The following is a 24302-nucleotide window of genomic DNA, read 5'->3' as shown; positions in this document are numbered from 1 at the left end:
TGTGTAGTTACCAGTAGTGACAAAAGCTAAGTTACTTGATGATGGCGTTTTAAATTTCAACTTGTTTCTTTTCCTGTTAGTTGTCTATCAACGTCTATGACTACAACTGCCATGTGGACTTGATCAGACTGCTCCGGCTGGAGGGGGAGCTTACCAAGGTGAGGATGGCCCGCCAGAAGATGAGTGAAATCTTTCCCTTGACTGAAGGTAAGCTTCAGCAGTCAGGCTGCTTTTAGAAACAGAAACAAGGCTTGCACATTTTTTACAATGTTGAAAGTGGGACATGCTCCTTGTAGAAAACCTGGAACGTACAGTGTAGTGGAAAGAAGAAAACGCATCAGAGTTAGCTATTTTTAGTTTATTACCTTGTAGTTTTTTGCAAAATGTAGTTATGATCATATAACACGGATTTTGAATTCTGATTTCTTTATTCTAACGTTATGGTAAACATTTGTAATGTAATTAAACTTGGCTTTCATTTCTGTATTTCCCATTTCACTATTTATGTATTTAACCCGTTCTCTTGAAACCAGAAAATTGTAAATATATTTAAACTTTTACAGACAGTTTTTTATGTAAATGTTTCATACATTAATTGTTCCAGAATAGTTGGGCATTTAGGTTATTTCTACTTATTTGCTTATTAGAAACATAATTGCACTGAACAACTCTGTAGTTCAATCTTCATGAATATTAATAAGTGATCTTTGGGCAGTACTTAGAACACTTTGGTCCTAGATCCCACTCTGCCCCTTTTCCCTTCTGCAAAGCATAACTGCCGAGTGTAGATGCTGGAGTCAGGTGACCTAGATTCATTCCTGGCTACATCTTTTACTAGCTGTGTGACCTTAAGCAAATTATGTAAACATTCTAAGACTCAGTTTTTCTAGCAGTTAAATGATGGCAACAGTAGTTTCTGCGTTGTAATGTATGACGGTATAGGATGAGCTATTCTACGTATAACACTTAACACATGCCTGGCATGTCATCATCCTTAGATAGATGTCGTTATTATTAGTGTTACTATCACCAACCTTACAGGATTATGATAAAGACTGAATGAGAAAAGTGCTTTGCAAAATATAAAATGCCTAACAGGTGGAGGATATTATGATTTTAGTGATCTGATCTTATTTGGAAGCATAAAACCTCCTATGTGCTTAGTTCAGGTTTTAAGAAGTGAATTTCTGGAAACAACGCCAGGTTGTGTAAGGTGGATGAAACGTTTGCATGCTGATGTCTCTTGGTAAAGTCCCTGCACTTAGCCTACCCTTTGGTATTAATGCGGGAAGTATTTTTGTCTCATAGAGCTCTGGCTGGAGTGGCTGCACGACGAGATCAGCATGGCCCAGGATGGCCTGGACAGAGAGCACGTGTATGACCTCTTTGAGAAAGCCGTGAAGGATTACATTTGTAAGTTCCCGTGGACTTTTTTTGGATATCTGGCAATGTCATATAGATCAGTCTGCTGTTGAGGACTGTATTATGAGATGTTGCTACCCAGAAAAGGGAACGTTAGTCTCACAATTAGCAAGATTTAAGTTGAGTTGTCTTATCATTGTCTTTGGTCTTTAATTGAGGAAGTTTAATTTTAAAATAAAAGTGGAAGAAGCACTTGTAGTAAGGGAATGAATACACTCACACTCAGGATTTATTGACAGTGAGAACTTACATGGTATTTCCGCTGATCTTTTATACATTCAATAGGTTTTTAGAGGTTTTGGACAGGATGCTTTAAAAAAAAAAGATTAAAACATTAAAAGAAAACCTTTGTATTTTGAAGTAATTATAGAGTCATAGGAAGTTGCAGAAATAGTACAGAGAAGTCTTGTGTACTCCCTTCACCCAGTTTCCTCCAATATCTTGTTTCTGTAATACAAAATCAAAACCAGGAAATTGACCTTGGAACAATGGGAAAAAAAAGACATATTATTACATGTGTAGATTCATCTAACCACTGCTGCAGTCCAGATACAGAGCTGTTCTGTCCCCACAGAGACCTCCCTCGCCTGCTGGTATTGACATCTTACCAGTGCAAGTGAAGTATAGAAGACTCACCTCCCTTTAAGTCTCTTTACCGTCCCCTGTATATAGTATAATTGTCTTAAATATTTTCTCTATGTGAATTGGGGACCACATCAGACAATGCTGTGGACAAAATGCTTTTAAAAAGCATTTTAAGGCTGGGTGTGGTGGCTCACGCCTGTAATCCCAGAACTTTGGGAGACCAAGGCTGGTGGATCACTTGAGGTTGGGAGTTCAAGACCAGCCTGGCCAACATGGCAAAACCCCGTCTCTGCTAAAAATACAAAAATTAGCCAGGCATGGTGGCACGTACCTGTAATCTCAGCTACTCAGGAGGCTGAGGCAGGAGAATTGCTTGAACCTGGGAAGTGGAGGTTGCAGCGAGTTGAGGTTGTGCTACTACACTCCAGCCTGGGCAACAGAGCCAGATTCTGTCTCAAAAAAAAGCATTTTAAGGCCAGGCATGGTGGCTTATGCCTATAATCCCAGCAGTTTGGGAGACCAAGGCAGGAGGATCCCTTGAGCCCAGGAGTTCGAAATCAGCCTGCCCAACATGGGGAAAACCCCATCTCCACTAAAAATACAATTAGCCGGGCGGGGTGGCATGCAGGCCTGTAATCCCAGCTACTCAGGTGGCTGAGGCATGAAAATTGCTTGAACCCAGGAGGCGGAGGTTGCAGTGGGCCGAGATTGTGCCACTGTACTCCAGCCTGGGCGACAAAGTGAGACCCTGTCTCAAAAAAAAAAAAAAAAGCATTAAAAAAATTTCCCCTTTCAGACTGGGCGTAGTGGCTCACGCCTGTAATCCCAGAACTTTGGGAGGCTGAGGCAGGTATATCACGAGTTCAGGAGATTGAGACCATCCTGGCTATCACGGTGAAACCCCATCTCTACTAAAAATACAAAAAACTAGCTAGGCGTGGTGGCATGCTCCTGTTGTCCCAGCTACTTGGGAGGCTGAGGCAGGAGAATTGCTTGAACCCAGGAGGTAGAGGGTGCAGTGAGCCGTGATCATGCCTCTGCACGCTAGCCTGGGCGACAGAACGAGACTCTGTCTCAACAAACAAACAAACAAACAAACAATTTCCCCTTTCAGATTTCGTATCCTCCTCCTTGTTGATTTCCCACTGGGAGCAGTGCCCCTTGTGAGAAGCATTGCTACTTACCAGATAGACTGTTCTGAGATAGAGAATTTTTTGTGTATCTTTACAAGCCAAGAAGAATTCAGTTTTTTGGTTTATAATCTGAATAATGAAAATAAGAGGTGTTTTATGAATATAAAACTATATTATATGTTGTTTTTTTGTTTTTTTTTTGAGAGAGAGTCTTACTCTTTCCCTCAGGCTGGAGTGCAGTGGTGCGATCTCGGCTCACTGCAACCTACCCCCTACCAAGGTTCAAGCGATTCTCCTGCCTCAGCCTCCTGAGTAGCTGGGACTACAGGTGCCTGCCACAACGCCTGGCTAATTTTTCTGTTTTTAGTAGAGATGGGGTTTCACCATATTGGCCAGGCTGGTTTCGATCTCCTGACCTTGTGGTCCTCCTGCGTCAGTCTCCCAAAGTGCTGGGATTACAGGCGTGAGCCACCGCACCCGGCCAAATGTGTTTTTAAAAACTATACCTGTACCTCTGCTCTGTGGCCCATGAGTCTTCTTTTAGAGCCACTGATAATTTTAGCAGTGCATGGTGTTCCCATGATTTCTGATGATCCTGTTACCCCCTTCTTACTCTCTCATAGGCATTGTTAATAGCACCATTTATCTTTTTCTGAGGATCTATGGTCTTCCCCAGACTATAATGTTTTTTTAGTCCTTTATGGTCATCTCTGCTGTTAGGCCTTCACTGTCATTTAGTGCTGCTGTCTGAGTACTTTTTTGGTAGGCACATTTCTTTTGTTATGCATCAGTTTTGATATTTGGGTATTTTATATCCCAAACTAATTGAACACTTCTTATTTTTAGGTCCTAACATTTGGCTAGAGTATGGCCAGTACTCAGTTGGTGGGATTGGTCAGAAAGGTGGCCTTGAGAAAGTTCGCTCCGTGTTTGAAAGGGCTCTCTCGTCTGTTGGTTTACATATGACCAAAGGACTCGCCCTCTGGGAGGCTTACCGAGAGTTTGAAAGTGCGATCGTGGAAGCTGCTCGGGTGAGTACCTGTGGTTGTCTCTGAACGGGCTGGGGCTGTCTTTGTAAGTCTCCTTGGAAGGATTATTTTGAAACACATGTCCATGATGAATCTTGCAGTTCATATAGTTAACAAAATGGTCTTTGCCAATCCCTTAGTGGTGGGGTGATAGATAACCTTTTTTTATACCCCTTCTAGCATTTGGTACAATACGTATGGAAGAGGTCGTATAAATTTTTTTAGCTTGAACTGAAAATTTGTTGAGATATTTTTTGAAGTAGAAAGAACCAGAGTTGGCCAAGTGCGGTGGCTCATGCTTGTAATTCCAGCAGTTTGGGAGGCTGAGGCCAGAGGATCACTTGAGTTCAGGAGTGCAAGACCAGCCTGGGAAATATAGTGAGATCCCATCTCTACAAGAACTAAAACATTAGCTGGGCATGATGGCGTATGCCTGTGGTCCTAGCTACTCAGGACTCTGAGGTGGGAGGATTGCATGAGCCTGGAGTGTGAGGCTGTAGTGAGTTGTGATCACACCACCACACTCCAGCCAGGGTGACAGCAAGAACCCTTCTCAAAAGAAAAAGAAAGAACCACAGTTTGTCATTTACTACTAATTTGCTTCTTTAGCCCGTAGCTGGCTTCCTTTCCCCTTTTGACCGGGAACAAACCTTTGATTCACAGCTTGAGAAAGTCCACAGTCTTTTCCGGCGACAGTTGGCGATCCCACTCTATGGTAAGAGAAACTGACATGTCAACAGCCAGCCCTCTATGGTTTTTAAAATGCTTTGGGGAACAACATGTAGTTAGACCTTTCCCACCATCCTGTGAGGCAGGTAAAGCTGGTGTTGTTACTCTCCTTGGATATTGTCTCTTTGGATGAGGTCCTTGGTAAAAACATCTTGAATGTTAGTGCTTAAGAGGGTTGTGAGGGTCAGAGGCAGGACTGGAAGCCAGACTCCCTGACTCCCAGGTGAGAGCCCTTTTCTCCTTTGTGACCTAGTTGGAAAGGCAGAGATAGGGTCTCTGAAAGGAATAGTGAATGACACCTGTATTTTTTGGGGAAACTTCATTGAACAAGAGTTCCATTATAATCATTTTATCTTCACAAGTAACCTCTTCCATAACAGCAGGAATTTTACATGAGTTTAGATCATTCCTCTATGGGAGGGATTTGGTTCAGAAGTGCAGTTGATTGGAAGTACTCATAAGTGAGTTTCTTGGGGTTTGGTAAAGAGTTTCCTTATTTGGTAAATACATTTTGGCAATCTAAGCCTTTGAGTCTTTGGAGCTATGAGTGTGTGCGTGCTGGGAGGATTTTTCTGAGTATGGGAAGAGTTTGGCATGGCTGTTGTGTTTGTTCCCTAGACACGGGCATGTGTTTTACATACTCAGAACCTCTGGGCAACTTTACTGGAGCCCACGTGTTATTTCTCTTCATGGTTTATTGGATTTAACAAGTGATAAAGTAGTTGTCTAATCAAATGGTTGGGTATCATGCAGAAAACACTAGAGCTGAGCCGGCTTGCAGATTTCACCTGCCAGCGTGAAACAGCCTAGCATAATGATTAGAGTGCAAACTTGAGCCAGACTGCTTGGGTTCACAGCCTTGCTCTACCGTTAACTGTAGACGAGCAACTGAACCCTCTGCTTCAGTTTCCTCAACTGCAAAATGAGGATCACAATAGACTACCTTGTAGAGTGGGATGACTGAATGAGTTAATGGATGTGAAGTGGTAGAACATAGGTAACACTGGGTAAGTGTTGTTAAATCATTGCTACTAGTGTCATTGACTGATTAATTAGCTAGGAGGGTTGCCTGGGACATTGTTTTGAGACAGATTCTACAGACAGGTTTGGGCTCAGCAGAAATCAGAATTTGATCAGTAAGAGCTGCCATGCCACAGATGTGGGAGGGGCTAGTGGCACCTGAGTCTCATGGCTTAATCTGTGTTTGGGTTGATAAAGCCCAATGGCAAGACCCACGGGGCTGAATCCATCTTTCAATAGATATGGAGGCCACATTTGCAGAGTATGAAGAATGGTCAGAAGACCCAATACCAGAGTCAGTAATTCAGAACTATAACAAAGCACTACAGCAGCTGGAGAAATATAAACCCTATGAAGAAGCACTGGTAAGTGTTGGCTTCTTTTATAGTAAACGTCTCTCTACAGACCTTTCCCTGATGGATAGTTGCGAGTTAAACAGTATCTTTAAAATGTTTTATTGTGAAATATATAGAGTGTATAAATGTATACATACAGTTTACATACTAATAATAAAGTGAACATCCATGTACCTACCACCCAGGTTAAGAAATAGAACATTGCCAGTACCTTAGAAGTCTCCTATGTGCCCCTCTCCGATTGCCTCCTCCTCCCTCTCCCGAGAGGTAATCACTTTCCTGACTTTTGTGATAATCATTCCCTTGCTTTTCTTTATAGTTTTACAAGCTATGAAAGTATCCTTAATTAATATATTGTTTAATTTTGCTTGCTTTTGAACTTTTATATATTGGAATCATGCTGTATATTTTATTTTCATTGAACATGCTTTTGGGTTTTACTCATGTTGCTAAGTATAATTCCGGTGCATTTGTTTTCACTGCTGTAAAGTTGTCTGTGTACTGCAATGTATTTATCCATGTTGCTGGATAGTTGGGTCATTTCCAGTTTTTTGCTAGGAGGAGGAACAGCGCCACTCTGAACATTCTTGTGTGTATCTCCTTGTACACATGAAAAAGAGTTTCTCTAGAATACGTACTTAGGAATGACTTTGCTGGATCATAGGGTGATGTTCAAGTGTTTTCCAGGTTATCAGTTTGCACTGCTGTGAGCAGTATCTGAGAGTTCTCGTTGCTTGTGCCAATCTTGGATATTGGACATACTTAAATTTTACTTAATTTGATGAATTTGAAATTGTAGTTTTAATTTGTATTTTCTTGGTTACTAATGAAGTTGAGCATCTTTTCACATGGATTGGCCATTCAAATTTTTGTGCGTGTTAAAGTCTTCAGGCTGGGCACAGTGGCTTATGCCTATAATCCCAGCACTTTGGGAGGCCAAGGCTGGAGGATTGCTGGAGCCCAGGAGTTTGAGATCAGCCTGGGCAACGTAGCACAACCCTGTCTCTACCAAAAAAAAAAAAAAAAATAGCTGGGCTTGGTGGCATGTGTCTGTAGTCCCAGCTTCTCCAGAGGCGAAGGTAGGAGGATTGTTTGAGTCCAGGAGGTCACGGCTGCAGTGAGCTGTAATCATGCCACTGCATTGTCACCTAAGCGACAAAGCAAAACCCTATTTCTTAAAAAAATGTCTTTGGGCCGGGCGAGGTGGCTCATGCCTGTAATCCCAGCACTTTGGGAGCCCAAGGCAGGCGAATCACGAGGTCAGGAGTTTGAGACCGGCCTGGCCAACATAGTGAAACCCCGTCTCTACTAAAAATACAAAAAATTAGCTGGGCATGGTGGCGGGCGCCTGTAATCCCAGCTATTTGGGAGGCTGAGGCAGGGGAATCGCTTGAAGCCGGGAGGTGGAGGTTGCTGTGAGCCGAGATCGCGCCACTGCACTCCATCCAGCCTGGGCGACAGTGTGAGACTCCGTCTCAAAAAAAAAAAAAAAAAGTCTTTGACCCATTTCCCTTTTGATGTATCTTTTTTCTAATTGATTTGTGGGAGTGCTTTGTCTTAAGTCTTATTTTAGGCTGTGTGTGTTGCAGATTTTCTCCCCAGTTTGTTGTTTGTCTTTTCACTTCTTTTTTTTTGAGACTGGAGTTTCGCTTTCACCCAGGCTGGAGTGAAGTGGCGTGATCTCGGCTCACTGCAACTTCCACCCCGCCAGGTTCAAGTGATTCTCCTGCCTCAGCCTCCCAATTAGCTGGGATTATAGGCCCTTGTCACCAAGCCCCGCTAATTTTTGTATTTTTAGTAGAGACGGGGTTTCGCCATGTTGGCCAGGCTGGTCTCATACTCCTGACCTCAGGTGATTCACCTGCCTCAGCCTCCAAAGGGCTGGGATTACAGGCGTGAGCCACTGCAACTGCCTTTTCACTTTTTTATTTTTTAACAATGTCTTTTGATGAACAGTTCTTAGTGATAAATCCAATTAGATTAAAATTCTTTCCCTTTTGGTTGTGCTTTTGTTGTGCTTATTTAAAAAATATTCCCTACTTAGCTCTAATTTCTTCTAAAAGTTTTATAGTTTTCTGTTTCATATTTAGGCCTTCATCCACCTGGGATTGATTTTTGAGTGGTATGAGACCGCATCTGGTTTCATTTTTCCATATGGAGAACCAGTTGTTCTAGTACTGAGTTTGATCATTCCTTCTTCCCCTCACTGATGTGCAGTGCCACATCTGTCATAGATTAGCTGTCCATTTATGTGTGGGTCTTTCTTCTGGATTTTCTGTTCTGTCCCACTGGTTTATGTTACACTGTTGTAATGATGAGAGTTATAATGTTTTGCTCTTGGATAGGGTGAGTCCCATCCACCTTGTTCCTCTTCAAGAGGATCTTGGCTTTTTTTTTTTTTTTTTTGCCTTCAATGCTTCCATTGGATTTAGAATCAGCTTTTCTAGTTATATTTTTAAAATCTTTTTTTTTAATTGGAATTGCATTGAACCTGGAGATCAATTTGGGGAAGAATTTACATCTTCTAATCTATGAACATAGTATAGGTTTCTGCTACTTATATCTTGTCTTTCTGTAAAGCTTTATAATAATATTATAAATTTGTCCAGTGTCTTCAACACTTGACCTTTAGAGTCCCCTGCGAGGGAGATTTGCTGGTAACAGATTTTCTCTGTTCGAAAAGGTCTTTGCTTCCCTTCTTGAAAATTATTTTCTTAGGCTATAGAATTCTAGACCGACAACAGCAAAAGAATTCTAGATGGACAATGTGTTCTCTCAGCAATTGATTGTATCTTTCTGTCTTCTGATGTCTGTTGTTGCTGTTGAGAAGTCAGCGGTTTGTATAAATCTTGCTTCTTCAGAAGGTAGTCACTTTTTTGTCTGACTGCTTTTAAGATCTCATTGATTTGGTTTGCTGTCCTCTAATTTCACTGCAGTAGGTCCATGTGTGGACTGGCTTGAAGTTTTTTGGGCTTCTTGACTCTTTTTTTCTATCTTTCTTTGCCAACAATAGGATTGTGAAGGTCAGATTCTTAATATACGTCAAGCCAGCAAAAGGTTAATGTTTACTTAGCTTGCCACCCTCATTTAGATTTTGTCCTTAGTCCTTAGTATTTCTTGTTTCTTTGCCAGTTTGTTGATGACTTTTAAGGAGATATTATATTTAATTTAGCAGTTTTAGTTGTTTTGAATGGTACAGTGTGTCTGGGTAACTAATTCTTCCTCTGAAGAAATGGAGGCTCTGAAACATCCCCTTTCTACGTATGGAGTCTGTGTGTTCTCTTACTCTCCTGCACTGCTTCTTCCTTTCTTTTTCATGTGTAAATGATTTGCATGTACCTGTGCTTCCCAAAACTTCAGTCATTCAGTTATGTCATGGCCATCAGCAAAATGTGTCTGAAGAGAAAACATGTCGAATAAGATTTTTTTCTAAAAAGAATTTGATTGTATGTCTTTGGATCATTAAACATTCAGCACAGCTGCCTCCATCTTCTGCATTTATCTACATTCTTCCGGGAACTGATATTTGGAATAAGAAACCTGAAATAGCATCAGGCACCAAAATTTTCCAGTTTAGTTATATTAACTCTACTCAGTAGCCCAAGAACATGACTTCTGGTTTGGAAGGGTGGTTAACAGTGGTCACTGGCAAAGGTGTTGCTCTTTCACTCAGTTCCTGATTGATGGGCTACTTAATTCCCTGTGGTCTAGGAATGGATTTAGAAAAGGGTTTATGGAGCCTTTGTAGCGACTGCCATGAACTGGCACTTTGGACCAGATGAGAAGACACTCGTTTTGCTCAAGAAGTTGTAGAGGCCGTAGTGGAGTGGTTCTGAGAGTGAGGATTTGGCGATTCATAGTTACTGTAGCCAGTTTTGCCAAAATTTATTTTATTTGCAGATGTGTTGTGCTTCCTGCCAGTAACTAAATTCAACTTTAATACAATTTTCCTGTACTCCAGTTGCAGGCAGAGGCACCAAGGCTGGCAGAATATCAAGCATATATTGATTTTGAGATGAAAATTGGCGATCCTGCTCGCATTCAGTTGATCTTTGAGCGCGCCCTGGTCGAGAACTGCCTTGTCCCAGACTTATGGATCCGTTACAGTCAGTACCTAGTAAGATCACTGTTCTAATTTCATTTTATTTTTGCCAATTTAGAATCTACTTAAAATCAGTAAGAGTGCCAGGAGTTTGTTGCATATGGCCCTACTCTTGCTTTTCCTCTGTCCGCTTTTTCTCCTCTTTGCCAACTCGTTTAGAAAGTTTTAGTGTTTCAAGTTATTTAAAAATGGTCACTAAATGTAAGTAAAATTAGCATATTGTCTGTGTTGAGGACTTATAACAAATTGATATTTTTCTTTTAACTTTTTATTATGGCAAAAATGTAAACATATAAAAGTAGACAGATCAGTAAAATGAAACTTCTGTACCCCTCACCCAGCTTCAACAATTAGTAACAATTATAGCTTTAGTTTACTTTGATCTGTAGTCTCACCTACTTGTCCCTTCTGTGTTACTTTGAAGCAAATCCAGAAATGATATTTCGTTGGTAAATATTTCAGTATGTGTATATAAAACATTTCAGTGTGTATGTATAAAAGGATCCAAATGAGTTCTATCCAGTAGGGTTGGCTGACGTGTCTTAAGGCTGTTTTAACCTGTAAGTTGCTCCTCTCCTTCTCCTCCACTCCCCTTAGTGATTTTTTTGTTGTTGTTGAGGGAACCAGGTCACAAGAGACGTTTATAAGGACATTTCTTTCATCACTTGGTCGTGCTGGCAATGTCTTGTTGATGGTGAATGCTTAATAAAGTGTAATTTCCTAACTCTGGAATTCTTTATCATAGGATCGACAACTGAAAGTAAAGGATTTGGTTTTATCTGTACATAACCGTGCTATTAGAAACTGCCCCTGGACAGTTGCCTTATGGAGTCGGTACCTCTTGGCCATGGAGAGACATGGAGTTGATCATCAAGTAATTTCTGGTGCGGATGTTTTTGTGGGAGAACTTCTAAGCTATTTGTCCCAAGTGAAAAACAGAGAGCAGTGACAAAGTCATAACATCAGTGTTCCCTGGGGTTTTCTTTGGGTTATGGAGTGTAGTGACAAAAAGGGCTCTGAGTGAGAGATGAACTGGTTATATTTGTGGCTTCTTAGAGCTTTTTAACATGCTAATATTCATTGTATTTTCTAAGAAGTTGTAGTCTTTTCTCCAAACTTCCTTGATCTGGAACTCTTCTTGCAGGGCATCTTGTGGAAGAAGTTTTTTCTAGAACAGTCTGTAGAGTGCTGTAGCAACTTCTGTCTTCAACATTCCTGTCTAGCTCATTTCATTCTGTTGCATCTACTAGTCTTTAAAGTCATGTAGTGCTTTATAGTCAGTAGAATGTAGTGACTTTCTATTAGTTTCCATTTGAATTGGTAACAAATCCTGACTTTTCTCCAACTCCAGTAACCTTCGAGAAAGCTTTGAATGCCGGCTTCATCCAGGCCACTGATTATGTGGAGATTTGGCAGGCATACCTTGATTACCTGAGGAGAAGGGTTGATTTCAAACAAGGTATTTAAGCACATGTTTTTCACTTTAGAGCTGAACATGTTCTTAATACAACTTTTGGCGAGATGCCCTAGTTCCCCAGATACATTGTGATTGGGCAAATGATGTAGACTAGGTATTGGTGACTTTTTCCCCCAGAAATCTTAGCAATTTCTGTCTCTAACAAGTCATGATGTGGATTGTAAAGCAAGAGAGTAATCGTTTATACTGGCTCCTGCCAGCCTTTTTAGTCTTAGCTCTCATTTCTCCTTTCAGGTCTTTTTATTTATCCTAAATACTTCTTGAAATAAGACTGCTGTGTTTTAGAAAAATCTTTGTACCTCTGTGGGATCCTTTGCCCCTTCATGTCCCCCCGAAAACAACCAGAAAACCCCTAACTTGTACTTGCACACTCATTTCAGCTGTCACCTCATACAGTTAGCCTTTAGCCATTCTCCTGTTTGCCTGTGTCACCCCAGCTGGGGGAGACTCCCCCCGACAGCACCCTGTGTTTGCCTTTTTCACCACGCTGTCCATGCTCTATTCTGTTCAAATTTCTTTCTCCCCAGCTATGTGATGAGGGCAGGAATTGGCAATTTTATTTCTGTGTCCCTTGCATGATGCCAGGTACATAGTGGGTCTCCAGGCAGTTTCAGCATAGGATAAAAAATAAAACAAAGCCAGGCTATGTGGTTTCCTAAAGCCTTTTTTTGCACTTTCCGCTAGACTCCAGTAAAGAGCTGGAGGAGTTGAGGGCCGCCTTTACTCGTGCCTTGGAGTATCTGAAGCAGGAGGTGGAAGAGCGTAAGTATGCCCCAGCCTGTGGTTTTGCCCAGTTGTATTTCCTGGTCTGTACTATTTCCTGGTTGATGTACCTTTTAAGCCAGCGACTATTTGTCTCCAAGTTCCTTTCTAATTTTACTAATTCTGTTTTTGAAGGTTTCAATGAGAGTGGTGATCCAAGCTGCGTGATTATGCAGAACTGGGCTAGGATTGAGGTAAATGTTTTGACACATCTATCACTTTCATCCACCATTGTTTAATAGCATCCTATTAAACTTTAATTAAAATTGAGTCAGAATCCCAGATAATGGCCTAAGCTCTATAAGGATTTATGTTATTACCTAGGTAATGGTCTAGGCTCCACAAGGATTCATGTTATTTACCTAGCTTGACACATATTTGTAAATATGTTGGTGAAAATATTAGCTCCCAGCTAGAAGTTGTGCAGTAAATGTTTAAATGCTAGGTATTCACTCGTTTACTTCTGTCTCTGCCTCTTTGCTTCATTTGTGAGAGCACAGTGAGCGTGTACTGTTTGTCAGCACTGTACTTGGTGCTGTGGGAATAAGACAGATAGAATTCCTGTGCTAGTAAGGCTTCTATCTAATGTAGAAGACAGATGATTTGACAAGTAATTAGAGGATATGATCACTTGAATGTCATTACTGGGTCAGGGACACCAAGGTCAGTAAGACACGGAACCTCCCTTGATCAGCAGGTAGGATTGTAACAATTCTAATCATGTTGTCTCCTCTGAGGGAGCGTCAGATAGAAGAGACTAACATTTGTCAGGTAGTTTTTATATGGGATGCTTATCTTTTAACCATTTTAAAGATGAGAAAACTGAGAATTACAGGTTAAGTAATTTGCCCAAGTCACAGTTTGTAAGTATTAGTAGCAGAGTGTGCATTTAATACTAGATCAGTCTTTTATTTTTTTTAACATTGTCTCTCAAACACTTGTAGTTAAGCTTGATAAAAATAAAAAACATGACTATCTAGTACTGTCGAGTAAGTACCGTGCGCTCCCTCTCTCAGTTCTCAGGAAACATAGGTAGATTAGCTTGTGGCTGCAGAAGGGCTCAAGTGTTTGGGCTGGGTCGTTTACCACTGGAGGGAGGCCTGGGGAATGCCCAGGGACATCTGTAACACTAATAGTTGTGGGGTGCTTTTTATGTGTGTCTGTTGGAAGTATGTTGTATGATGGGTGTCGACGTCATAAGGTTCAGGTCTCCTAACAGCCTGCTGATGCACTTTAGGCTCGACTGTGCAATAACATGCAGAAAGCTCGGGAACTCTGGGATAGCATCATGACCAGAGGAAATGCCAAGTACGCCAACATGTGGCTAGAGTATTACAACCTGGAAAGGTAACTGATCTCGGGGTGGGGAGGGAGGCAGTGCTTGTCAGCTGTGCACCTGTCTTCACTCCTGGCTGACTCCTACCAGCTTGGACTAGCTCCTTAGAACTGGGCTGTTTTCTTTCATTCTGTCTCTTTCAGTAGTAGGTACATTTTTAATGGGCAGGGCTAGAGAACCAGACATGACATTTTGTGCCTGGAACTCTTATAGCCATGCATTTCTTTTAATTTGTTTTTGTCTTGATTTTTGGGCATGATATTTTATTTGACCTTTTGGAGCTATTTGTTTTTTATATTTGCTTTTATAGAAAAGTAGAAAATACTAAAAAGCTAAGAGAAAAAAAACTCAAATTACTGACCCAGTCATAACCATGACCCATTCTTTGAGACTTCTATGTTTAAATTTTTTTGTAATGAAAATGCAGTTATAGCATACATGTGTTACAAGCCTTTAAAACTATTTGAACAAAATAAGATAGGCCCAACAATATTTATAACATGGGGAAAACATAAAGAATGTGACCAACTTTTCAGTCTGTCTTGAACGTTGTTCATTGCATAACATTGCTACATTGCTGGGTTTTTTTTTTTTTTGAAGATTTTTTCACTATTTAAAAAACACTGTGTGCCCAAATTAGAATATTTACAAAAATATGTGATAGAAAGCGACAGTTTCTTTTCTTTTTTCGGGGGAGGTGGGGAGTCTCACTCTGTTGCCCAGGCTGAAGTGCAGTGGTGCAGTCTCAGCTGCAACCTTGCCTCCTGGGTTCGAGCGACTCTTCTGCCTCAGCCTCTTGAGTAGTTGGGATTACAGGCGTGCACCACCACACCTGGCTAATTTTTGGATTTTTTTTTTTTTTTTTAGAAGAGGCACAGTTTCACCATGTAGGTCATGCTGACCTCAAGTGATCCTCCTACCTCGGCCTCCCAAAGTGTAGGAATTACAGGCATGAGCCACCATATCCGGCTAAACGTGACAGTTTCTTATAATCCCACCCCAGAGATAACCACTGTTAAAGCTTGTTGAATATCCCCCTAGATCTGCAGTTCACAATTTTTTTGGTCTCAGGATCCATTTTCCACTCTTAAAATTGGAGGATCCCAAAAAACTTTTATGTATGTGAGTTATATCTATTGATATTTATAATTTATAAATTGAGAAATCTAAAAAACAATTTATTTAAATATAACAAATTATCTAACATTAATATCTTTTTTGAGCAGTGACTATTTTCCAGACCTCAAAATAATATAGTGAGAAAAGTGGCAGTGTTTTCTATTTTTGCAAATATATTTATTTGCAAATTATTCTGACCTAGGAGAAGACAGCTAAATTCTCATGTCTGTTACTGATTCCATCTGTTGTGATCTGTTGTTTTCATTGAAGAGTGTGATAAGAGGTTAGGAAAGAAAGGTATTTTAGAAGCATTTTCAGATAATTGTGGGTATTCTTCCTTCATACATATTATAGCAAAACTTCAGTGTTGCATGTGGAATCTGAAACCATATTGACAGTCTGTTACAATAATACCCATTTGTCTATTTTATCTTTTACATGATGCCACAATTCTACGACATTATTTGGAAAAATCCCAATTCACTAAATCATGCAGCTCTTCCAATGTTGACATATTTCATTCTATAGTATTAAAAAATCGTATTTGTTCATATCTGTATTGATCTCAGTTGAAAAGTATTTTAAGTAGGAAGCTGTCAGACTTGTGGTGGCAGATACAAGTTTTCCAAAATTCTAATTTTCACTTGAAAGCTTGAATTCTATCACATGCAACAAATAATGTCAGTGGTTTTCCCCAGAGTGGCAGCCTCACTTTGTTAATTTTCAAAAATGTCTGCCAAATACCCAGGTCTGAGTAACTGACCGTGGTTTGTCACTCAAGTTTTCTTTCAAGTAAAAATGGTGTCCTTGAAAAAAATGACTTGATTAGCTTGCAACTCAAACAGTAATATGCTTTTTTTTTTTTTTTTTTTTGGCAGTAACCATTGTACTTCAGTATGCAGAAGGGCTTTAAGTGTACTTAGTATTTCATCACACAGTGCATTAAAAAGATTTCTACTGCCTTGATTTGTGCTAAGGGCCACCATTACTTGTGCACTGTCTTGAAGATGTCAACACAGTGAAAAAGTCCAGTAATGTCTTGGTATTATTATAAAAGGAGTTTTGACTTTGCAGGGCCCCTGAGAGGCTCTGGGAGATCCTCAGGGGTACGTGGATCCTACTTTGAGAACCAGTGCTCTGAATTTATTCTGAGCATCATAATATGTATATATAATTATGCATATTTAAAATGTTTTAAAAACAAATATGAATACACTGTTTCATAACAGTTATGATTAGCAGAATTGTGTAGCTGTTGTGATTAGCAGTGTACAAAAAGGATCTGTTTGTGACCAGCCTTGCCAACCTGGTGAAAACCTGTCTCTATTAGAAATACAAAAATTAGCTGGGTGTAGTGGTGGGCACCTGTAATCCCAGCTACTTGGGAGGCTGAAGCAGGAGAATTGCCTGAACCTGGGAGACAGAGATTGGAGTGAGCCGAGATCGTGCTATTGCACTCCCACCTGGGCAACAAGAGCGAGACTCCCTTTCCAAAAACAAAAAAGATCTGACTCTGGGTATGAAATTTGACACTACCCTGGATTCATGACTCTCCGCTCAGTAGGACGCCATAGTAAAATTTCCCTGGGGACTGTATCAGGTTACAGAGAGCTGTTGGACTCCCCCGCCATGTGCCGCACATGTGAATGCTGTAAAGGCAGAATGCTGGTTGCAGATCACAATATCAGGTACACTTTCCAGTAGCCCCTACATGGCTGAGGGAGAGAGTGCTTCAGGGAAATACTTCATAGGTGACTGTAGAGACTCTGGAAGGAGAAAGCATCATGGATAGATCTGAAAGCTAAGGTCTTCTCAGAAGCTAGAGTTACTGAAGAGTGAGTTTCTACCTGGGAGAAGACGGCCTCTCCCTTCGAGTGCCTTCCACTTTGTGTCCTGGTGGCAGCAACTTTTTGTTTTCTGCCTTAGAGCGCATGGTGACACCCAGCATTGCCGGAAGGCTCTGCACCGGGCCGTCCAGTGCACCAGTGACTACCCAGAGCACGTCTGCGAAGTGTTACTCACCATGGAGAGGACAGAAGGTGGGACCCCCAGCTCTCTTCTGGCTTGGAGCCTAACCCATTTGCTGTTTGGTCTCAAGTAGGAGCATCTGGTTATAGTCTGGGGACAGACTGTGTTTACGCTGCCACCTTAGGTGGTGCCCTATGATTAGACTGTCACAAGTGTCCTGAAAATGAGTCCTCCTGCAGCTCTTCTCAAATTCTGCAGCTACAAGGAGGACTCTGTGATGTCACTGTAGCACAGGGTTCTAATTCTTTGTGGGGGGGACTGTGCGTTATACAATGTTTAGGGGCATCCCTGGCTTCTAGCCCTGAAATGCCAGTAGCAACTTCACCACCACAACCAAACATGACAACCAGAAATGTCTCTTAACATTGCCAAATGTCTCTTGATGGGCGGGATCCCTCCTTTGAGAGTCACCATGCTCTAGTACAACATCTATCCAACAAAGGAGCTTGGAGAGGCAAATGGCTCAATGTGTCCTTTGCATCCCTTGTTAAATTTCAGAGCCTTCAGTGTTAGAGAGCTAGAACCAATAGAAAAATAATGTGAACTTATCTGTGAGTATTGGTCTGGATTTTGGGTATGGACCCCTCAGAACTGGCAGTCAAAGACCACCAAAAAATAAGAAATAAATGCCTCAACATTTGAGTAGCTCTTAAAATTCTTCAGTCTTAATATAAATGTACTTTTGCATTAGAACGTTCGTTTTCATATTCTTTGCCATTTAGAGCCCTTAATAGATCATATTCTGGTTTTCACGTCTCTCCTGAAAGGAAAGGGACATTTTAAACCCACTTAGAAGGACTATTTGAATTCTGAACTTCAAGCCTACAGGGATTACATTTTCTTATTGTTTGATGGGAGAGATCTCTTCTGGAGGTACAGAGAAATTAAGAAAAATTTATGTGATTGTATGCTTCAAAATCCTAAAGAGTGAAAGTTTTGCTTCTCTTTCTTTCAAGGTTCTTTAGAAGATTGGGATATAGCTGTTCAGAAAACTGAAACACGATTAGCTCGTGTCAATGAGCAGAGAATGAAGGTAATGACAATGTTTGAAGTATTTGGCACCTCTAGTAGCTATTTTGGCTCAGTTTGGTATGGATGTTTCTTGTCAAGATGTTTTACATTTTCCTAAGTGTCTTTTATTCAGTATTAATTATAAAATATTTAGATCAATGCTTAAACCTGTCTTGTGTCATTTTTAGATTGTTCTAAAACATCAGCCCCAATATTAAGTACTTGTTTCATTTAGTGAGGGAATTTTGGCTCTAAAATTTACGAGAATTGATGAAAAAGAATAAATAAGAGCCTCACTTAGCCTAGTGAGTGGAACATGAACACCCCAACTTATTTAGGGCTTCAGTTTTATGGATTTTTTTTTTTTTTTTTTTTGAGACGGAGTCTTGCTCTGTTGCCCAGGCTGGAGTGCAGTGGCGTGATCTCGGCTCACTGCAAGCTCTACCTCCCGGGTTCACGCCATTCTTCTGCCTCAGCTTCTCGAGTAGCTGGGACTACAGGTGCCCGCTACCACACCTAGCTAATTTTTTGTATTTTTTTAGTAGAGATGGGGTTTCACCATGTAAGCTAGGATGGTCTTGATCTCCTGACCTCGTGATCCACCCATCTCGGCCTCCCAAAGTGCTGGGATTACAGGCGTGAGCCACCACGCCCGGCCAGTTTTATGGATTTTTTGCCTTCCTTTTGGTGAGTAATGATTAGGGTGAGGAAATTGCTAATGTAACAGAGACATCAGATCCAGAATTCCAACGAACCTGAATGAGCCCTGGTGTGGAACAGCCGTGAGCCTGTCCACGTTTTTCTCCTGATCTCTGCTTTTCATTAGTAATGAATTTCCACTCCTTCTCCCCTTTGATGACAAATCAGTACAGTGAATGTAATTGCCACATCCAGCGATGCATCATCTTCCCACTTTTCTAGGCTGCAGAGAAGGAAGCAGCCCTTGTGCAGCAAGAAGAAGAAAAGGCTGAACAACGGAAAAGAGCTCGGGCCGAGAAGAAAGCGTTAAAAAAGAAGAAAAAGATCAGAGGCCCAGAGAAGTGCGGAGCAGATGAAGACGATGAGAAAGAGTGGGGCGATGATGAAGAAGGTAAGGAGCTCTTGAGAAACTGTGTTTTGAAACATCTTAAAGTTAGAGAAGTTGCAAATATAGTACGAAGAACTTTCTTCCCTGAACCGTTACCAGCTTGATACCCATTACCCTTTGATCACTGTTAGGGGTGTATGTCTTGCAAACAAGGGGCCCTCTTCTGTATGACTAGAATGCAGCCATCAGAGCCAGGGTTAGCAATGAGCTATGGGTTCCCATTTGTCCTGATAATGTCCTTTGTAGTGAAAGGATCCGGTTCAGGATGCACTATTGTGTTTAGTTGTCCTGTCTCCTGGATCTCCTTCAGTCTGGAGCACTCCTCAGCTTTTTTTTTTACTCTGATGACCTGCAGTCTTGGAAGGGGACAGGCCAGTTGCTGTGTTGTGTCCCTCAGCCTGGGTGTGTCTGATGCTCCCTAAGCATTGGATTCCGCTCATGCATCTCGGGCAGGAATAGTGCACAAGTGCTCCTGTGGCCTGCCCATTGAGTCCCATCAGGTGGACTGTGATTCGCTTTGTTCCATCGCTGGTGACGACCCTTTTGAGAATTATTTATACTGATTCTCTACTTATCCCAGGTTTGGCTAGCAAGAGTTCCTTCACACAGGCTTCTATGTCCCTTTGACCTGTCCCCTTGTTCTTTGGTCATTTCCTTACCTTCTAGCACACAATACCCAAGGGTTATCTTGTACTTTCCATAACTCAGCCCTGGAATCCATCATTTCTCCAAGGTTCCTTTGAGTGATGAGTGGTACTTAGAAGGTGTTAGTTGTGCTCACTGCTGTTGGTTATTGTTCCCAGGCCTGAGTGGTCGAGGGTAGGGAGTGTGTGTGTGTGTGTGTGTGCGCGTGCGTGTGCATGTGTACACATATTTATGACCATATTTACTTGTGTAACTATTTGTATATACTGAAAGTCATGATTTCACACCAATACCTCCAGTTCCGGTCTAACACCACAGGGTTCCCCTTCATACTTGCAATGCCCTTCTCTCTCTTTTTAAAATTTATTTATTCATTTATTTTTGAGACAGAGTCTCGCTTTGTTGCCCAGGCTGGAGTGCAGTGGGGTGATCTTGGCTCACTTCAACCTCCGCTTCCCGGGTTCAAGTGATTCTTGTGCCTCAGCCTCTCAAGTAGCTGGGATTACAGGCACACACCATCATACCTGGCTAATTTTTTGTATTTTTAGTAGAGATCGGGTTTCGCCATGCTGGCCAGGCTGGTCTTGAACTTGTGGCCTCAAGTGATCTGCCTGCCTCGGCCTCCCAAAGTGCTGGGATTACAGGTGTGAGCCACTGTGCCCAGCTGTGTCACGCCCTTCTGTGACCTTGAGAAACTTGGCTCCCTCTATCCTCAGCATCCTTAGTTACTCCACCCGGCCCCTGTAGGTATGTAATCAACTTCCTGTGCCTGCCTCCCCTTCTCGTATGTGCCATCCCCACCCTGTTTGGTCTCCCACACCTGGGGCCAGGCACGGTCCTGCACGGACACCCTTGCCTCTTTCACTCAGGCTTCCAGATCTAGGCTGCTGGGTCCCTGTCACTGCCCCATGCCTGCCCGTCTTCTTCCTTCCATTCAGGCTCTAGCATCCCGCACCACTGCTGCAGCCACAACCCTGCACAGACCTGCCAGGCTTGGCCCTACTTTTTTTTTTTTTTTTTTTTGAGAGGGAGTCTCGCTCTGTCGCCCAGGCTGGAGTGCAGTTGCGTGATCTCGGCTCACTGCAACCTCTGCCTCCTGGGTTCAAGTGATTCTCTTCCTTCACCCTCCCAAGTAGCTGGGATTACAGTTTGCCAGCCACCATGCCCAGCTAATTTTTGTATTTTAGTAGAGACGGGGTTTCACCATGTTAGCCAGGCTGGTCTTGAACTCCTGACCTCAAGTGATCCTCCCGCCTTGGCCTCCCAAAGTGCTGTTATTACAGGCATGAGACACTGCACCCAGCCTTGGCCCTGCTTTTAATGGTTCTGACTTAGTGGAATTTTCCAGCAGTGTTTCTTTCACCCTTGTAATTTCAGGGACGGGCAGCTCTGGGTCATATTTATTTCAGAGAGTCAGTCAAGGTAAAGAATTGTCTCTGGTGGCTGGGCGCGGTAGCTCATGCCTGTAATCCCAGCACTCTGGGAGGCTGAGGTGGGCGGATCACCTGAGGTCAGGGGTTCAAGATCAACCTGGCCAACATGGTGAAAACCTCCCTCTACTAAAAATACAAAAATTAGCTGGCTGTGGTGGCGGGTGCCTGTTTTCCCAGCTACTTGGGAGGCTGAGACCGGAGAATCACTTGAGCCCGGGAGGCAGAGGTTGCAATGAGCAGAGATCATGCCATTGCACTCCAGCCTGGGAGAGAGAGCAAGACACTGTCTCAAAAACAAAACAAAACAAAAAAAAGAATTGTCTCTGGACTTGAAAGAACTCTGTATACTTTCTTAATACAGATGTGTGAGCCAGAGAGAACTGGGAATGGAGTCATCCATCGTTGAGTTGACCTTGCTCGCACACCTTGTTTGGGCTTTCCTAAATGACTGAGGATGGCTCATTGCTCCACTGGCCTCCCAGTTTAGCAGAATAAGGCAAATGTGATGTGTGACCGCAGTGGTGTGTGATCAGGGCGTGGTGTGTGATCAGGACTGTGGGAGATGGCATTGTTAATACTGGTGGAGGCCAAAGAAGGCACTAGTGGGTCAACTTCGTACCAGGAAGACTGTGGGGGAAGAGATGCGGCATCCAGGGGGAAGACCAAGTGACTGTGGCAGCGAGAAGGGAAGGTCTGAGCTAGACAGGGACCCAATGTTAGCACAGCCTGAAGGCACAGCACAGCCTGGCATTTTCTGTGAGCAGCAGATAATTGGGTTTGAACTCAGATGCATTAGAGAGGGATGGGGCATTGGTCGAGGAGGCTGGAGTGGTAGGTGGGCCAGTCAGTTGGACCCAGCCCAGGGACACTCTTGAATACAGTAGCAGTGTGCAGGGCTTACGTTGCATTGGAAAGGCAGCGGGTGAACTGATGGGGAGGTCTGTTTGCCGGAGGCTGATATCTGTTGAGCTTCAGTACTGGCCCTCTGGAGGCAGTAGAAGATTGTGGTTAAGCTCTCTTAAGGACACAAGGCCATATTGAAAGTGTTTAGAAACCACAGATCCTTTGTAGTGCTTTCCAAAATGTGCTCCCTGGGGCACGGGTATCAGTCACTAGGGTGCTTTTCCAGTGCAGATTCTCATGTCCTATCCCAACCCTGCTGATCTGGGCTTTGTAGGAGAGGGGCCCTGGAATTTGCCTTCTGAACTTTGAGATCCACTGGCCTTTTGTATAATTAAGAGTGGACAATGGGGATTTATGTTATTACTTCCACTTGATTGAGCCCACTTACCCGAGTGTAATTGGGGCACAGAAAGTCGTGGGACAGGCCAGGCGGATCACAAAAGACTTCTCGGGGTGGTGCTTGCCCTTCCGAGTCTGGTGAGGGAGTGAGTGTCACATGCAGCTGTCACAGCACTTTCACTTCACACCTCTGTTCAAGCTCCCTGAAGAGAAGTAACAGTTAACCATGGCTACTTTTCTTTTGAAAACCTGTAGAGCAGCCTTCCAAACGCAGAAGGGTCGAGAACAGCATCCCTGCAGCTGGAGAAACACAAAATGTAGAAGTAGCAGCAGGGCCCGCTGGGAAATGTGCTGCCATAGATGTGGAGCCCCCTTCGAAGCAGAAGGAGAAGGCAGCCTCCCTGAAGAGGGACATGCCCAAGGTGCTGCACGACAGCAGCAAGGACAGCATCACCGTCTTTGTCAGCAACCTGCCCTACAGCATGCAGGAGCCGGACGCGAAGCTCAGGCCACTCTTCGAGGCCTGTGGGGAGGTTGTCCAGATCCGACCCATCTTCAGCAACCGTGGGGATTTCCGAGGCTACTGCTATGTGGAGTTTAAAGAAGAGAAATCAGCCCTTCAGGCACTGGAGATGGACCGGAAAAGTGTAGAAGGGAGGCCAATGTTTGTTTCCCCCTGTGTGGATAAGAGCAAAAACCCCGATTTTAAGGTAGGTTTATGGAAAAAAAGAATGCCTTTCATCTGTGGTTGCTTTAGACAGGCACTTTCTTCCTGCAGCAGTGATATTTAGGATAGACATGGAAGTTTTACACTCTGTTCGGATCTAAACTTCCTTGTGAGCCAAGGTCCATCCTGAGCCGGTTGACTGAGGTCTGACTCATGGCTTAGTAATGACAAGGGACTGTGCTGAATGCTTTATGTGTGTCAGCTCATTGAGTCCTCATGAGACTCTGTGAATGGTTACTTTTATTCTTGCCGTTTTACAGAGGAAGACATGGAGGCCTGGAGAGGTTAAGTGACTCGCTCCGGTGGCCCCATTAACAAGTTTCAGAGCATGGCTTGGCTCTAGTCTGCCTGGCTGGGCTGCTCATGGGGACAAGGCTGATGTCAGAGGAGTCAGGTGAGCTGGGTCATGCCTCGAATCATGGTTTTTCTCTGTCTTCCTTCTTCCTATAGGTGTTCAGGTACAGCACTTCCCTAGAGAAACACAAGCTGTTCATCTCAGGCCTGCCTTTCTCCTGTACTAAAGAGGAACTAGAAGAAATCTGTAAGGCTCATGGCACCGTGAAGGACCTCAGACTGGTCACCAACCGGGCTGGCAAACCAAAGGTCAGAGTCAGAGCAGATTGTGCCTTGTCTTCAAGGCTTGGGCAAACTTCGTTTCTGTATCTGTTCAAAGATGATTTAACCTCTAGAATGGGTTCCTCGTTTGTCTGCTGAGAAACAAAAGTTAATTTCACAGAAAGATCTGCACACTTAGCTCTACTTATATTTGGAGTCAGATTAACCTGTTTGTAGTTAATTGTACTAAAAAGAATAAGACACTTGGAAATAGATGATCATGAATTCACCACACTATGGCCCCTGGCTGTGGGGCTTGGGGGAAGCCCTGTGACCAGCAGCATACGGGCTTTGGGGTGGGCGCCCTCCTGCAGCCTTCTCCCTCTGTCCCAGGCCTCTCTTTCTCTGGAGCCTCCAACCAGGCCCCTTGAGTCCCTCCATTGCAGTGCCTCTTCTCCTGTCTTTCCTTCTTGCCCCCTCAGTCTCCTGCTAAGTCCTTTTGTGC

The 24302-nt window shown here is 42.9% G+C and overlaps 1 protein-coding gene and 1 long non-coding RNA gene across 3 annotated transcripts in view; one reads left to right on the top strand and one right to left on the bottom strand.

Moving 5' to 3' along the window:
- Window positions 1-24302, top strand: part of SART3 (spliceosome associated factor 3, U4/U6 recycling protein) — a 38975-nt gene that overhangs the window by 11891 nt on the left and 2782 nt on the right. The window contains exons 2-17 of one of the 2 annotated variants that reach the window (XM_004053831.5): window positions 81-207; window positions 1309-1413; window positions 3987-4171; window positions 4832-4883; window positions 6158-6282; window positions 10235-10390; window positions 11121-11259; window positions 11727-11834; window positions 12537-12614; window positions 12750-12808; window positions 13852-13961; window positions 16996-17108; window positions 18054-18130; window positions 19030-19198; window positions 22771-23225; window positions 23693-23845. In XM_004053831.5, coding sequence (XP_004053879.4) covers window positions 81-207; window positions 1309-1413; window positions 3987-4171; window positions 4832-4883; window positions 6158-6282; window positions 10235-10390; window positions 11121-11259; window positions 11727-11834; window positions 12537-12614; window positions 12750-12808; window positions 13852-13961; window positions 16996-17108; window positions 18054-18130; window positions 19030-19198; window positions 22771-23225; window positions 23693-23845 — 2211 coding nt within the window. Of the gene's footprint in view, window positions 1-80; window positions 208-1308; window positions 1414-3986; window positions 4172-4777; window positions 4884-6157; window positions 6283-10234; window positions 10391-11120; window positions 11260-11726; window positions 11835-12536; window positions 12615-12749; window positions 12809-13851; window positions 13962-16995; window positions 17109-18053; window positions 18131-19029; window positions 19199-22770; window positions 23226-23692; window positions 23846-24302 lie in introns of both variants that reach the window. The other variant, XM_055358960.2, reaches the window with a different exon arrangement.
- LOC109029184 (uncharacterized) lies at window positions 167-17310 on the bottom strand. Its single transcript, XR_002008244.3, has 3 exons — window positions 17092-17310; window positions 1673-1732; window positions 167-301 (listed from the first exon to the last, which is right to left on the bottom strand). It is a non-coding gene; the product is annotated as an uncharacterized lncRNA (long non-coding RNA).

This window comes from Gorilla gorilla, chromosome 10 (genome assembly GCF_029281585.2).
Source record: "Gorilla gorilla gorilla isolate KB3781 chromosome 10, NHGRI_mGorGor1-v2.1_pri, whole genome shotgun sequence".
Taxonomy (NCBI): Eukaryota; Metazoa; Chordata; class Mammalia; order Primates; family Hominidae; genus Gorilla; species Gorilla gorilla.
Note: the sequence above shows the minus strand (reverse complement) of the source record. Positions and strands in the feature narration are given on the sequence as shown.